Raw genomic sequence first — 15,658 nt, forward strand, 5'->3', positions numbered from 1 at the left:
AAAAAATATTACAGATGAGGCATCTGAAGCTTGGAGAAGTGAAATAACCTTGCCTAGAGCTTTCTATGCTGTACAACCAATGGGCACTTAAACAAAACAGAGTAAGACAAACAAAAACAAAAAAGCAAAACCACGAAACTTTCCTGTCGGAAGGTCAAATGGCAAATTGAGAACTGTGACAAAAATCCTCTGAGCCCCACTTCTGGGCCCTTTCTGCGTCTATCACTACCTCAGGGTGGTGTTTGTCAAGGATAAGTCCAAGAATGCCTGCATCTCAAGCACCCGGAGAGCTGGTTTAAAGCGCAGACTTCTGGATTCCATCTCTGATACACTGAATCAAATCTCCAGTGTGAATCCTTAGACTGTGTATTTCTAACAAGTTCCCCCACCTTGCCTTAAAAAACAGGGAAGGCCCCGCAAGAACTTTTGGTGTTATTCTCTCTCGAACCGCTTCAAAAATCTTTCTCTAGCTTCTCTGTCTGGTTTCCTCAATTTTCCTTTGTATCTGGTTCTTTCCTCTCATTAAAAACATTCAATTTTCTCACAACTTAAAAAAGGCTCTTTTAGTTCTAATTACCTGATGCCCGAGCTCTTCTCCCTCACCGTCGAACTTTTCTTAATGAAAACTTTTGCCTTCAAGTACCACATATATACAGAAAAAAAGCACAAATTCTAAGTTCATAGCTCAGTACATTTTCTAACTTAACCCATCCATATAACCACCACCCAGATAAATAAATAGCTATTATCAGCAACTCAAATGTCCTCATGTCTCTTTCCTCCCTCCTTCATAAATAAAACCATTAACATGATTTCTTTCAACTAGATTAGTTTTGCCTGCTTTTTACCCTTAGATACTTAGAACTGTACAGAATATATATTCTTGTTTGGGTCCTTTTGCCTAATGTAATATTTATGAGATTAATCCATTTTTATTTATACAGTATTCTACTTTATAAATATACTAAATTTTTCCCTCTGCTAACCCTAGATCTTTACATGGTTGGCTTCCCCTCTGTATTCAAATCTCAGTACAAAGTCAGCTCCTTAAACATATCTTCCCTTCCTACCCTTGAAATAGCCAATGGGAGACACCCTACCAGCTGTTCTCTATGACTTTTCCATGTTTTATTCTTTTTAATCACTTATCACAATTATCTTATTTTATTCTATTTTATCCTAGTCCATCTATTTACCTGAATGTAAACTCCATTAAAGCAGACATCTTATCTGTCTTGCTTACGACTAAATCCTATTATTTGGAAAGAGTCTGGCAAATAGAGGGCACTCAATAAATAGGAAGTTTATCTCTTGCCATTTCTCTTCCTATTCTATTCCAGCCATACTGGACAAATGACAGTGTTCTAAATATGCTGGGTAACTTTGCTTGTGTTTTTTCCTGTGAGTAGAATTCCCTTCCCACTCTTTCTTCTCTTTGTTAACTCTTCATTGTTCCTCAAGACTTTTTGTTTCTATCACATTGCATTTATCATGTTGTCTGTGTTCCCACTGGAGAGAAGCAAGTTGAGGCATTATGTATTCCAATCACCTGGCCAAGATAGATAGCTAGCAGGCCCTGGGTAAATGTTTCTGTAGATCACCTGGGAGCCTGTTAGAAATCCAGAGTCTTGGCTCTCCTCCCAAATGGACTGAATGAGGCCAAACCTAAATGTTGGGGTTTGGAGCAGAGAAAAATTTATTGCAGGGCCAAGCAAAAAGAAAGGGTGGCTCATGCTCAAAAATCCCAAACTCTCTGATGATTTCTGGGGAGAAATTTTTAGGCAAAATTTGGGGTAAGGGCTACAGGATGTGTGGTTTTCTTCTGATTGGCTGGTGGTGAACACAGGGTGGTGTTCCAGAAATCTTGTGCTCAGCCTGAAGTTTCCATCCTCCACCTGGGCGGGGCCTTAGTTCCTCCGGAAGAACTCCAAGATACTGTTAAGTATATTATTTGAGGAGCAACCAGGACCCTGCCCCAAGGCTGCACCATTGTTTCTTGAGTGTTCCTCCCTCGTCTCCGCACTCCCTCCCTTCTCTGATTAGCATCTTTGAATTTGCCCTTTGAACCTCAGGGAAGGTCAAGGAGGCTGAATGAAGCCTTCTAACAAGAAATGGGGCACACACGGAAAGGATTTGTACCAGGAAGGACCCCACAGGATCCTGCTGTTACAGAAAGATGAGAAGAAATAGGGAGTGAGAGTTACAGAAGACTGGGCACAGGGAAGAAAAAGGTTTAGGTCTGAAGTCAAGAAATTGCCGTCTCCCTGGTAGAGACTGGTGGGGAGAGATGAAAAGCTTTCTTTTTACTTTATCTTTTTTTTAATCTCAGCCAACACTTTGCCGTCAGAGGACACCCCTAAAGACCCCAAATTGCACGGCAACTTGCCCTATTCTTAGTCATTTTATTTTTTTTAAATGCAATTAAAATGTCATTTATTTGTGCTTGTTCCTGGATGTGATTGGGTGTACGAAGTAGTCGTTTTATTCTTAATCACTGAGTGAGCTTCATTTAAACCCATCATTTCTTAGTACCCTTTGGTTACAGAAAATCTCCAACCAAATAGACTATAATAACTTCTGCATTTCATTATTCTCCTGCTGTTAGGCTTCATAATAGAAGGACAAGCAACTCTGTGGAATTAAGTGGGAGCCGGCAAAGAACAAGACACGGGATGGGGAAGGACAGCACCTGGACCGCGGTCGGGGAAAGAAGCCTCCAAAAGCGACGGAAAGCGTGCGCGCCGGACAGACTGACTGCATTTCCCAGGCTCCGTCGCCCACGTGGCCCCGCCCCCCGCCACCGAGGCCCCGCCCCCTCCGCCCCGGCGGCTGGACTCCGCGCCCGCCCGACTTCCCAGCGGCCCCGTGCGGCCTGGGCATGCCCAGTGCGGGCACAGCGGCTCCGGCCCTGGTAGCGCCCCGGCGGGAGCGGGCGGCCGGGCGCAGAGGGGCGCGGAAGAGCCGAAGGGGCCCGCTTTGGGCAAGAGGCCGGCCCGGAGCCGGAGCCGCAGCGGCGGCGAAGCTACCGGGTAGGTGTAGCTCGGCGGGGCCAGGCCTTGGCGCCGCGCACAGCGGGCGCGGCAGGGGCCCCGGTGTCAGGGGCGGTGAGGGCAGCAGGGCCCGAGCGCCGGCTTGGGGGATGCGGGCGGGGACTGCGGGAGGGACCCCGGGCGGGAAGGTGCTGCTGCGGCGGCGGGGCAGGGCCGGGGCGCGGGACGCAGCCCGCCCCGGTGGGCGAGCCTCTGCCCAGGTGCGGCGCGGCTATCTTTAGCTCCCCGTGTGATGGGAGGTGAGCGTGCTCCGCGCCTCGTGCACGGCTGTGGCTGCAGAGGGAGACCAGCTCCCAGTCGGAATTACCGAGGAGCTGGCGGCGGGGGGAGGGGGGGAGTCGGGTCCTTTCGGAGGCTCTGAGCAGTCCGGGGAGCCCGGTGGGAAGTGAGGATGCTTACCTTTTCTACACCTGGAGTGGGATGTGACAGCCTCCTGCTTTCTGGACTTGGGTTTATTGACTTAGAAATGAAAGTACAGGACTGCGCCTCAGTAGATGCTTAGTAAGTTCTCATGACTGTTTAGAAATTTAATGACCAGCAGTATCTACAGAGACTAGTTTGTCCATGGGATGCTCGGGTTAAACAAAAATCCTTCCTCATTGCAGAGCTTGAGTGAAAAGTCCCGACTGAGGATTTAGAACACTGGGGGTTTGAAGTTCGATGTAGCCTTCCACTGCTGTAATCTTGGGCAAGCCATTTAACTTCAGAGACTCGGTTCCTCCATCTGTGAAATGATGTGAACCAGATTCTTATTGTTTCCTTCCACCTCAACTGGAGGCTTCCTCCGTGTGACTCAGCCTCTGGTTTCAACCTTTGGCCAGTTGCTATTCGCCATGCCTCAGCTTTTTGTCAAACCAGATAATTCACCAAATGTTTCTGTAGGAAGGCTGCTAGGATCTCCGTAGAAAATTGAAGTGACTTGTCCTTGAAAGGCCACTGTTGGTCAGTAGGTAGTCTGCCACTGGGTACTTGCAGAAGCCAGGTGTTGATGGCCATGGTTCAAGTATCACAGCTGTTCTCCTTGGATTAGAACTGACACGCTTCGAGCTGTGTCAGCACCCTGTGAGAAATCCAGACTAAGTAATTGGCTTCCTTAAACTCCCAAACTAGCTCCTTCTGTAGTGGGATTATGTTTATATAGAAGTTAAGCTTTTAGGGGGGAGGGTATAGCTCAATTGATAGAGTGCCTGCTTAGCATGCATGAGGTCCTGGGTTCAATCCCCAGTACCTCCAGTAAAGACAAAAAATAATCCTAATTACCTTACCCCAAGCAACAACAAAAAAACAATAAAACTGAAGTTTTAAAAAATTATTTAAAAAAAGAAGTTAAGCTTTTATTTTCATGTTATTGCACTTTGTATTCAAAATCTATGAATAATTTTAATAGCTTTAATTTCTAGATGAGGAAGTTAAGAGTGAATCCATGGTAGTGTTTACGAACTAGTGTCTCACGTATTGTCACGGAGCATTCACTGTTCATCTGGCAGTGAGTTATCCTATCATTCAGGGGTTTTTGTTTATTTTTAAGTGGGAGCATTAAAAGTTTCTTACCCTAGAAACTTCTCTACCTGAATGAGTGCTTGTGTAGGATTTGATCCAAGGAGCAGATGGTACATAGTGTTGGGCAGGTTGCCTTCCTACTGCTCTGTTCCCTGCTCTTCCTGTTCTGGATGGCAGGCGTCCAGTTGGGTCAGTAGGGTACAGCTGGGTGAAGTGATCATTAGGGAAAGCATGCTTAGGTTTTGAAGTTTGAGGTTTCTACAAGCTGCCTGTGAAATTGTCATTATGGTCCGTCTCTTAAATTGAGAATACCCTAGATCAGCTTAGTCAGGTTTGAGAACTTTAGAATCCCAAGTTCTTAACTGAAATTTTGAAAATGGGTTTTCCGTTCACTTTAAAGACATTACATAAGAGTATAGTATTTTGAGAATATTTATACATGTGAACTTTCAAATTATTTTATGAAGCTAGATTGCTCATTCACCTAAGAAATAAAATGTAGTGTGTTAAAGAATATTTATAAACGCAAACTTGACTTTTTTGGGACCTAGTTTAAAATCCATTGTTTTTTACATGCTTGTTAAAATTGTGCACATATGTATATATTTCAAGTTGGTAGACAGGGTCAAGTATTTGGATGTAGTGGGAAATTTCACATCATACCATAAGCTTATCTATGAGATGAAGGGCCCTGTGTGTGAAGTGTGTATTTAGTAATTTTTGTTAGAACTTTCAAGTTGCTCTTGTATTTTCATTCAAGTAACATCAAGCACAACTATTGCTTAAGAGGATGTTGAAATGTAATTATCACGCATCTCAAAAGTCTCAGAAATGGGACGTGTAGGAAGATAGTCAGGGAAATCAAGGCCCAGAGAAGAGACCACTGGTCCATGAGCACGGTTACCCCACGTGAAAGGGAAATGATGGTAAGTGATTTAAAAACTTGACTGATTTCAGGCTTTTCAGCAGATACAGGTATAACCTCACTTTGTCCACTGCTAGCATCTACCTAAGTGCTAGGAGCCACTGCACTCCCGTTAGAGAAGTGTGTGGAAAATGTCATCGTGTGCAAATACACATGAAGTAACTCGAACATAAATACTTTCCTCCATTATGCTCCGTCTGTCTCCAGGTCCTTCATGATGAAAGACTGGGGGACGCGTCTCTCTCTGTGTAGTTGGTAGTTTGGGTGGTGAAGAGATGGCTGACAGTGTCAAAACCTTTCTGCAGGACCTTGCCAGGGTGAGTACATCAGGTCTTCCCTTGACCCTTTTGCTGCAGGAACTGACTAGGAAATCCTTTAGGTAGTTTTGGAATGTTTATTACATTTGTTGGTTTTTTTACATACAGGTTTTCATTCTAATTCACAGTACTCAAGAGAGGTGTTATCCTTCATCTTGCAGAAGCTTGGGAGTCCTGTCTAGTGAGTGTCTCTAGTTTTGGAACCCTGGTCAGCTTGGCCCCAGACCTTGTTTTTTATTTAAAGTTTATTTTGGAATAATTTTACACTAACAGAAAAGTTGTAAGATCGTACAGAGTTCCCCTGTATCCTTCACCAGGTTCTCCTAACGTTAGCATCTTGGTAACCATGGCACATTGAACAAAACCAAGCAGTGAACACTGGTACAGTACTAATACCTAATCTTCTTAGTTTGGATTCTACATTGTAGAACCTACCTTTTTCTGCAGTTGATGATACTCTAGGAAAACGTCCCATAAAGATCTGTGGACGACCAATCACCCAAATGATCAGTAGCATAAAATTCCCTTATAGAGGATGTCTGAGTTCTAATGCCCTGGGTGTAGCACCTGTAGCTGTGTCCCTGGGAGCAGGAGAGAGGCCAGCTCTGATGGGGAGTGGCAGTGTTCCCCAGTGGGCGTGTTTAAAAGTTTATTACCTTTGAGTAAAGAAGGGGAATTAAAGGAATATTTTAGAAGAGCCGAAGAGAATTCATGCAGTGTGATCTACTTTTAATACCTTACGCCCTTGTCTTCTGTGGTAAAATTTCAGCCCTGGGTTAGTATTCCAGAGTCCACTTCATGTGTTTGTCTGCCCCTCTGGACTAAGTATCTTAGAGGCGGGGTTCTTGTCATCATTCTAGCACATCCTAGGCCCTCGGCCATTTGAACTTGGCTATCTTAAATATTTAAACTATTTGTGGATGACTTAGGAGTTAAAAAGCAAAATAACATTAAACATCACTCATAGATAAAAGATCAGGTGCACACTGCCAGTTTATGCCCTTGTCAGTGGTAGTTCATAAACTTGTCCATTTCTCTGTATCCTGGCAGTTTTCTCTAAAATTTTTTTCCCCTCATAATAGGGGAAAATGCCATTCTTTAGTCCAGGTTGGCCATTGCTTCTAGAGTGCCTTTTTCCACTTCTTTATGAAGTTGAATACACCAGTCCTTCCCCCTCTACTTTGGACATAAATCTGTTGTGGCATTTACTAAACTGCACTTTTTTTTTTTTTTTTTGGTTTACTTGTGTACTTTTCCTGCTAAGTTATAGTTTGTTGAGCAGTTTTGTATGGCTGGTGTCTAGTTCATTGAAGATGCCCAATGTGGGAGTGGGTGGATGAGCAAGTGCAGCTCTTTGACCTGGGTGGCGGGCAGCTCTGATGTTTGTAGTAATGACAGTAACTTTTCTGCAGTTGGGGCTCTTCCATTTATTGGCAAGTGCCTCCATCGCTGATTTAAGACTTAACCCTCTCCCCCACCGTACGTTGTTTAAAGACATTCTCCTCCAGCTACGCTATCATGTTGTTTGTGTCTTGTGTGGCTTGCTCTTATCCTTTTCACAATTTTACAGTAATTATTTCTTTGTGTCTTTCTCCAGGCTTGGTCCAGCCCTGGTCCTTTCTAGAGACCAGTGTTTAATTTATCCTTATATTGCTACTTTAGTACAGGATATAGATCATACTGTAGGCATTCAATTGATATTGGAAGAGTACAGGGGAGGGCAGTAATTTGGCTTTACAGTATGGATAAGTGTTGGAGGGATTGGAAAGCCACTGTTTTGCAACCATGTTATTCAAGATTTGGACAAGAATTGTCAATCAAGCTAAATCTGAGGGAGGGAACTTGATGAGCAGGATATTCGCCTGATCTCAGAAATGTCTGCCTACAGTTTACTTACTAGTTGCAAGGAGAAAAATTTGCAGCCATCCAGTGGAGCTGGATGACACCTTGATGAATGTGCAAAACTGACTGAATATGCAAAATTGACATCACAAAGGGCAGACAGACATCGTGTGCTTCTGGATGTAATACCCGGAAGAGCACAGCATCACTTATGTGATACTCCTGCCAAAAATGTGGGACCTGGGTCTGAGCAGGAGGAAACAAACTAAATTGAGGACACGCCATAAAATAACTGGCCTGTGTGCTTTGCATAAGATGACGAGCTAAAGAGCTGTTCCTGAATAAAGGAGACTTTTAAAGAGATGACAGCTAAATGCAACATCTGATTCTGAACTGATTTCTGATACTTGAGGGGTAAAAATGCTGTAGAGGACATTCCTGGGACACATGGAGAAATTGGAATTTGAACTGCCAATTAAACTATTTCAGTATTTTCTTGAATAGGTAACTATCTTGTGGCTATATAAAAGAATATTATTACTTTTAGGAAATACACACTGAGGAATTAAAAGTAAAGAGACACAGCAATCCACTCAAGTGATTTGGAAAATGTGTATATATGAATAATAATAAATAATGTGGCATAAAATCTGATGAATCTGGAGAAAGGGTATTAGGAAGTTCTTCATTCTTGCAGCTCTCCTGTAAACTGGGAATTATTTAAAAAAAAAAAAATCAAGGCTCTCTTAAGCCATGTAGCAAACTAAGTACAATGATTTCCACTGTTATTTCACTTTATGTCACTTTGGAAAGCTTTCTGATCCACAGTCATCTTCTTTAAAAATAACGTTCTTGTTTCTAGGGGATCAAAGACTCCATCTGGGGAATTTGTACCATCTCAAAGCTAGATGCTCGAATTCAGCAAAAGAGGGAGGAGCAGCGTCGAAGGAGGGCAAGCAGTGTCCTGGCTCAGAGGAGAGCGCAGAGTATAGAGAGGAAGCAAGAGAGGTAAGGAGTGGAGGCTGCTGTCAGAGGGTGTCTGACCTCCCAGGGAGCATTTTAGCAAGTGATTGATCCTTAGTATAGAATTCAGACTCTACATAGTTCCTTGGCATTTTAGTACCCCATTATTTGTTGTTTGTACTTTCTCCCCCCCAAAATGTTATGGGCACAGCCCCCCCACCCCTGGACATTGAATTAAACTCAGGTCTGGGAGAAATCCTTGTTCAAAATATGGTGTTTTAAAAAAATCAGAATGGATTGGTGGATACTTGTAGGAATATCTGTGTGGATTTTATTTGAAGGAAGAACCTCAGACATCCTCTTTTAATCTTCACCAATCTTGGATTTTGGAAAATATATTTTTTTTCTTTTTAAGAAAAATTGCTTCTCTTAAAATATTTTTAGCCTTTTCTCATTGACATTAGGAGAGAACATTGGGAGAAAAATAACTGCTGGAAAAATAATGTGGTGCCAACAAAAGACAAAAAGGAGAGCTACTGAATAACAGTACGGAAATAGCCTCTATGCCTTTTTTAAGCTAAATACATGTGGTCTTTTCCAGTGAACCGCGTATTGTTAGTAGAATTTTTCAGTGCTGCGCTTGGAATGGTGGAGTATTCTGGGTAAGTTTTTTCCTCAAATTCCAGGTGCCTTATAAGCGTCTTCAAATAGTTGCCATGTTAATGGTTCTCAACTGTCTTCTTGAACTGAGACAAGTAGCTTTTACCTGCTGATATCTGGGCTTAAGACCATAACTCAGGATTCTGTGCTCCTGCAGTGATTTTATCCCCACTCAGAGAATACTTGGCTGTAAATGTCAGGGATAAGCCTGAATATATACACCTTTTTCTTAAATGATTCATTCACAAGTTTAACATGTTAGGTAACAATTTCTGTTGATACTGTCTGGACATTTTGGCCAAAAGCAACTATGGGGGCTCAGAGGGGAAGGGCAGATGGCCAAGGTTCTCCCTGCCTCTGGTCATAGCAGTGTATTAGAATTGATTACCATTGAAACCGATACTGGAAGGTTGCCTGCAATTAACTGAGAACCAACGCAGGCTTAATTGAAATTTGAGTACTTTGAAGAACAGGTAGTTAAATATTTTCTTTGACCTGGAATGGAGTGTAATTCAACTTGTTAATCTAAACATTTCACAGATGTTTTTAGGTGTTAACTTTAATTAATAAAATGTTACTATGAACTTAGTATATGCCTCTATTTTGGCCTGAATACTGATTGAACTGCTCATCTGTGCCCCCGAAGCTTTACTGTTTTCATAGGCAGTGTCACGTTTGTACCTCTCAGGTGGAGGACGGGGAAATAGAATTTTGGTGCCTCTTCAGGCCTCCTAATTTATAAAAGGCACTTCTATCTGGAAACTAATTACACTGAAACTTGGAACTCTTGTTTTATTTGTTTATTTTTTCAATGGGGAAACACATTGTTTTTCTATTACTGTGTAACAAATTAGCACAAATTTAGCAGCTTAAAATGGAACTGTTGTTGTAAAGAAGGGCTTTTAACGTTTACCTTATTGCTTCCCTCCTTTAGTTGAGCCTCCTCTTGTTTTATCGAGTGTTTATTCCTGTGCTTCAGTCAGTAACAGCCCAAATTATTGGTAAGTCTGTACATTGCTCCATGCTGTCTGCCTGGGATGGAGGGGGGAGGTGTTTCCCTGTCTCCCTCAGTTTATTGAACACTTCCTCTGTACTGGGAGCTTTAGATGTCTTTAACTCAGATCTCTCAACAACCCTTTAAGTGGGTATTGTTATAGATACCATTTTATAGATGAGGAAATGGAAATTAGTTACCAAGCTTAAACCATTAGGAAGTAGCAGAGCTGGGACTTAAACCTGGGTGGCTTCCTGCGTACAGTGTACTGTTTTTTAATCACTGACATCTCAGTCACCACCAGGTAAGCAGGTTTGTCTCAAGGTAAGCAGCACATATGTATGGCTACTCTGAACTGGAGTTGTGGCCACAGTTGGGTGTGTCTATGAAGAATAAGATCACCTGAAATAGGTGCAGTTATGTGCTGGCAAGAAGCAAAGGTGTCTGTGTGTGGAGGGGGAAAGAATAGTCACCAGCGAGGGATTGCGTCTTTGGTCTTCTGGTTTTCCACTTCTCCAGTTAAACCAACAGCCTCTTTCCCCTTCCTTAGGTGACCCATCACTCCATGGGGATGTTTGGTCATGGCTGGAGTTCCTCCTCACGTCAATTTTCAGCGCTCTTTGGGTGCTCCCCCTGTTTGTGCTTAGCAAAGTTGTGAACGCGATTTGGTTTCAGGTAGGTCCAGGGCAGCACGGGGTCTGGGTTTTACTGCGTGATGAGTCATCAGGTGGCAGATTTCAGTGTATGAAGTTGGTGGCCATGTAAGGAGCGATTTCACAGCCTTGACTTTCCTTGGTCCAGCAGCCCGTGGGTGACCTTTGTGCTCCTGTAAAACGGACTCTCTCTCAGGTTGCCGCAGCATCTTGTGGCCACACATCCAGGGGCTCCCCTCGCCCGGCAGGTCTCCTGGCAGATCAGCGCCTTAGCTTTGGGGGTGGGTGTTGAGGCTGCTTGCTTCACGTTCTGGTGAGCTGCTTTCTCTCTTGCAGGACATAGCTGATCTGGCATTCGAGGTGTCAGGGAGGAAGCCTCACCCATTCCCTAGTGTCAGCAAAATCATTGCTGACATGCTCTTCAACCTTTTGCTGCAGGCTCTTTTCCTCCTCCAGGTGAGACTGGCCTTCGGGACACATGGGCAGATTCAAAGAAGAGTCACTAGAGGGAGCTTCACCAAGACAGTGTTGCATTTATACTGAGCAGATACGTTTATGGGATGTGTTGATTTTTAAATCATTTTTTTTCACAGAAACAACTAGAGACTTTTAAAATCATGAAATGATAAGAAACGCTCTTCCCTGCCACCCTGGGCATTCTCCACTCTCCTGCGATTTAGAACCTTGAGGAGCAACGACCAGGCTATCTGGGCAGAGAGTGATGGTGCAGAGTGGCAGGTGAATAGCGTGAGGTCTCCGGAGCTTTGGAATTAAGATTTTCCATACTTGTTCCCCAGGGGATGTTTGTGAGTCTCTTTCCCATCCATCTTGTCGGTCAGCTGGTTAGTCTCCTGCATATGTCTCTTCTCTACTCACTATACTGCTTCGAATATCGTTGGTTCAATAAAGGTAAGCCTGTCTAACGGAACTCAGAGCTTGGAGGCCCAGTTTGGAAATGCTGCTGCTAAGCAGACTTCTTAAATTCTTCAACTTAGGTTCTTGGCAGACCGCCTTTGGAATGAAGCAGCCTTTTTGGCAGAAGGGAACCTACCTTTGGCTTAGGGGGTTTTACCCTTAACTTTGATGCTGGGGCGTATAGCAACATGGCATTACCCTTACGGTGCTTAATGCGATGTAGCTCTGACAGCCATAAGATGGCGCAAATGAGCACGAGTTATTCTGAATTAGAGAAATGAATTTGACGTTGGTGCACTCAGATTATCTTGGTGATATTTTGAAAGTCCTTGGCATATTTGTCTGGGTGTGGATGGTTGAAAGGGGTTAACTGATTTCTAGAGGATGGCTACCTTTTGAGGCTTTGCTTTGTTCAAGACTAATCCTGACAAAGGATGCTGGTGTTGTAATTCAGAACTCCCTTAGCCTGCCAGCTTTGAAATTGTGGTTATTGAATTGTAAACACTTTGCAGAGAAGCTTTATCAGATTTAGACAATTTTAATTTATATGTTTTGGCTGTTTCCTGAATGGCAGATCTGTACCTAAAACATAAACTTCAAATAAGTTGTCTACCACATTTAGTCATTTGACTAAGCGGAAATATGCAGCCTAACTGTATTGGCTCCTTGTTTTAGGAATTGAAATGCACCAGCGGTTGTCAAACATAGAAAGGAACTGGCCTTACTACTTTGGCTTTGGTCTGCCCTTGGCTTTCCTCACAGCAATGCAGTCCTCCTACATCGTCAGGTAATTGGACTGTTGGGACTTGAAGGGAACTAGGAAGAACACTCAGGGTAGGGAGCACCTTTTGTGTGCCTGGTTCTCTGCCAGGCCTTCCACATTCTTACTTGGCTGTCAGGTGGTCTGTAAGGATTTTTCTCCTTGCCAGAAAGCTGTAGGCGTTTGTCAGTTAGCATTAAAATACAGCCTGCGTAATCCTAGAAGCCATATTCTTCTATGTTGCTTCCTAGAACAGTGTTAAACATAGCCAGTGCTTAGAAAAATCCTTTTGTTGTCATTGTTGGGAAAAGATGTCTTTGCTATATTAAGGGTCCATAAGTCATGATATCAGCACTGGAGGCAAAGAACTTTGGGCTTCTAATACCTTCAGAGTCATGGCTACTATGAAGGTGACTAATTATTTCTTTTTCTTTTTTTAAACAGTGGCTGCCTCTTCTCTATCCTCTTTCCTTTATTCATTATCAGCGCCAATGAAGCAAAGACTCCTGGCAAAGCGTAGTAAGTATTAGCCAGTATTAGCTAAAGTGTAGTTTTTTCTGTCTAAAGGATTGGGGCTGTGGTATCACAATTATGTGAGTGTGAGACAGTTTTACTGAGGGTTCTTTTTTTTTTTAAATAACCTTACATTGCAGGAAAACATTAACATACAGTTTAAGGAGGGAAACACTTCTGGGCTATACCCCCTAATTTTCCCCATGCATAGGTGCAAATAAATTTTCAAAAATTGATGCTATTATACATATTCTTAAAATGTAGCAATTCTCTGAATAAGGCATTTATATACAACCTGTAGTTAGGTTCATTTTTGTAAGAATGGCCAACTTTTTAAAAATAGTGAGCCATATGATTGGACATGAGTTTATTGATAATGATAGTAAAACAGAGTATGTTAAAATGACTCTAGCAATATTAGCACTCAAAGTTGTATCACTTCAAAGAGAAACCCAGTCTTTTGATCAATTTTGGTTGAGTCAGTGAGGATACACATATAAGAAACTTCAGATCTGTTTGGGTTCCTGAATGCTCTTGCTGTCCAGTAATGCTCAGTGTGTGTCTAAGTGTAACTGACTTTCTCTTGAAATGCTTGAAAATGAAATACACACGGCATATGATATCTTAAGACATAGCTTGAATTTTGTACCCTAGGAAAGCACTTTATTGAATCAGAATTAAAGCTAAAGTAGAACTTTATTTCCTCTAAGTCCTGGCAAATGGTGATTCCACTGTACTCATGTCAGTGACCAGACCCAGTGCATTTAAAATAAAAAAATTTGTTTTACTGGAGTTCTGGGGGTTGAACCCAGGACCTCATGCATGCTAAGCAGGCAGTCTGCCACTGAGCTGTACCCCCCACCCCAGTGTGTTCTTTAGTTGCTGCCTTGCTGCCTGTTTAACCCCTGTGTCTAATATCTGCACCTGCTTGATCAAATTTCAATTGTCTTATTTTCCCCTGTCATTTTAAATTGAATGTAGTCAAAAAAATTATCAAATAATGAAAACAATTTTGATCAACTAGGGGCTCTAACAAATTTGACCTCTTTTGCCTTTTAGCCTTTTCCAGTTGCGCCTCTTCTCCTTGGTGGTTTTTTTAAGCAACAGACTCTTCCACAAGACGGTCTACCTTCAGTCTGCCCTGAGTAGCTCAACTTCTGCCGAGAAGTTCCCCTCGCCGCACCCATCTCCTGCCAAACTGAAGGCTGCTGCGGGCCACTGAGTCGCCTGCCATCCAGAGGGGATGGGGGGGATTGCAAGGACGCTGTGGCAGCTCCTCTCCGTGTTCACCTCCCCCGCCAGGGAAGGCAGGACCCACTCTGCCAAGGGCCCTGTGCACATTCCCTTCTCTCTGAGGAACCCTGATTTTTGTCTCTGGTGCACGTAAGGCAGAAACTTCCTGACACCAGTATGGATTTTAAACACCGGTGAGTCTGAAAGGACCACAGGTTTTTCTGCAGCTCTTTTCTAGCATTTGCCAGCCCCCCGTGCCTGGACTGGTTTGAATACTTTTTCTCCCTGTGCCATTTACCCTCCCACTTCCTGCCTTCCACCCACCACCCTGGGATGAATGGATTTTTGTAATTCTAGCTGTTGTATTTTGTGGATCTGTTATTTTTGTTTTTCTGTGAAGCACATATATTGGATGTGGGGGGTAAAGGAGAATCTATTGCTCCTGGTCACTCCCTTTATAGCCATCACTGTCTTGTTTCTTGTAACTCAGGTTAGATTTTGGTCTCTTGCTCCACTGCAAAAAAACAAGTCTGAAGAGATGGGACAGGCGGAAGGACCTCGCAGCCAGATCTGCGGGGTTTTGAGGAGTGATTTTTCTTTCTTCCCCTTGAAGGGGAAAAAGCTGTTTTTCACTGGTACCTTTAAAGTTCCCCAACTGTAGGGTGGTACCAGTTTTGGACAAGTGCCACTGCAACACAGAAAGCTCAGAGAAGCTGAACTTGTAACCTCTGGAGGTCTGAACTTCACTGTTGGCCACTGCTTGGTCTGTCTGGTGTTTCAAAGGAATATTGGGTGCTGCAAATAGGAACTGAAGGAGTAAACTTATTAAACCCATTACATCTGTGATTGCTTGATGTTTTCCTGTCATTTTAAAGAGACTAAATATAAGGGGAGGGGACAGACCTCAAAACACTTGTATGGTTTTAATATGTCACAGATGTGAGCTGGTTTCCCACAGGAGTGTAATGGTTGAATTTAAAGATCATCACTTCAAGAAATATATTCATGGAACACAAGATTTTGTCTTGCAATAATTTGGAAGATTTAGTTCTGAAAAAGTTTCCCCGAGGAAGTTTGGGTTATATGATTATAATCATGTCAACATCTTGTGAAAGAATTTGGGATTGAGTTGTTTTAAAGTCTGTATGTACATCTCTCCTGTGTATTTATGAAGGGAGGGAGATCCTTTTAGACTTCAACGACCTGAACATTCTCACTGGGGAAGAGATTAGACGTTCAGTTAACAGAAACCCTTACTGTGCAGAAGACAAAATAAGGATTTAGAAATTGTTGCTAGGAGATGTAAACCAAGTTTGAAATAGAGAAGGTTTTA

The 15,658-nt window shown here is 42.9% G+C and overlaps 1 protein-coding gene across 1 annotated transcript; it reads left to right on the forward strand.

Annotated features, from left to right (window-relative positions):
• Positions 1-2,847: 2,847 nt before the first annotated feature.
• Positions 2,848-15,171, forward strand: EI24 (EI24 autophagy associated transmembrane protein). The gene is made up of 11 exons (XM_074356834.1): positions 2,848-3,029; positions 5,683-5,792; positions 8,497-8,642; positions 9,199-9,259; positions 10,192-10,258; positions 10,802-10,926; positions 11,241-11,360; positions 11,702-11,813; positions 12,495-12,606; positions 13,024-13,098; positions 14,152-15,171. The coding sequence occupies exons 2-11, from the start codon at positions 5,751-5,753 to the stop codon at positions 14,312-14,314; spliced, it is 1,023 nt and encodes a 340-aa protein (XP_074212935.1). The 5' UTR covers positions 2,848-3,029; positions 5,683-5,750; the 3' UTR covers positions 14,315-15,171.
• The last annotated feature ends 487 nt before the right edge of the window (positions 15,172-15,658 follow it).

The sequence above is a fragment of the Camelus bactrianus genome, chromosome 33, assembly GCF_048773025.1.
Source record: "Camelus bactrianus isolate YW-2024 breed Bactrian camel chromosome 33, ASM4877302v1, whole genome shotgun sequence".
NCBI classification, from domain to species: Eukaryota; Metazoa; Chordata; class Mammalia; order Artiodactyla; family Camelidae; genus Camelus; species Camelus bactrianus.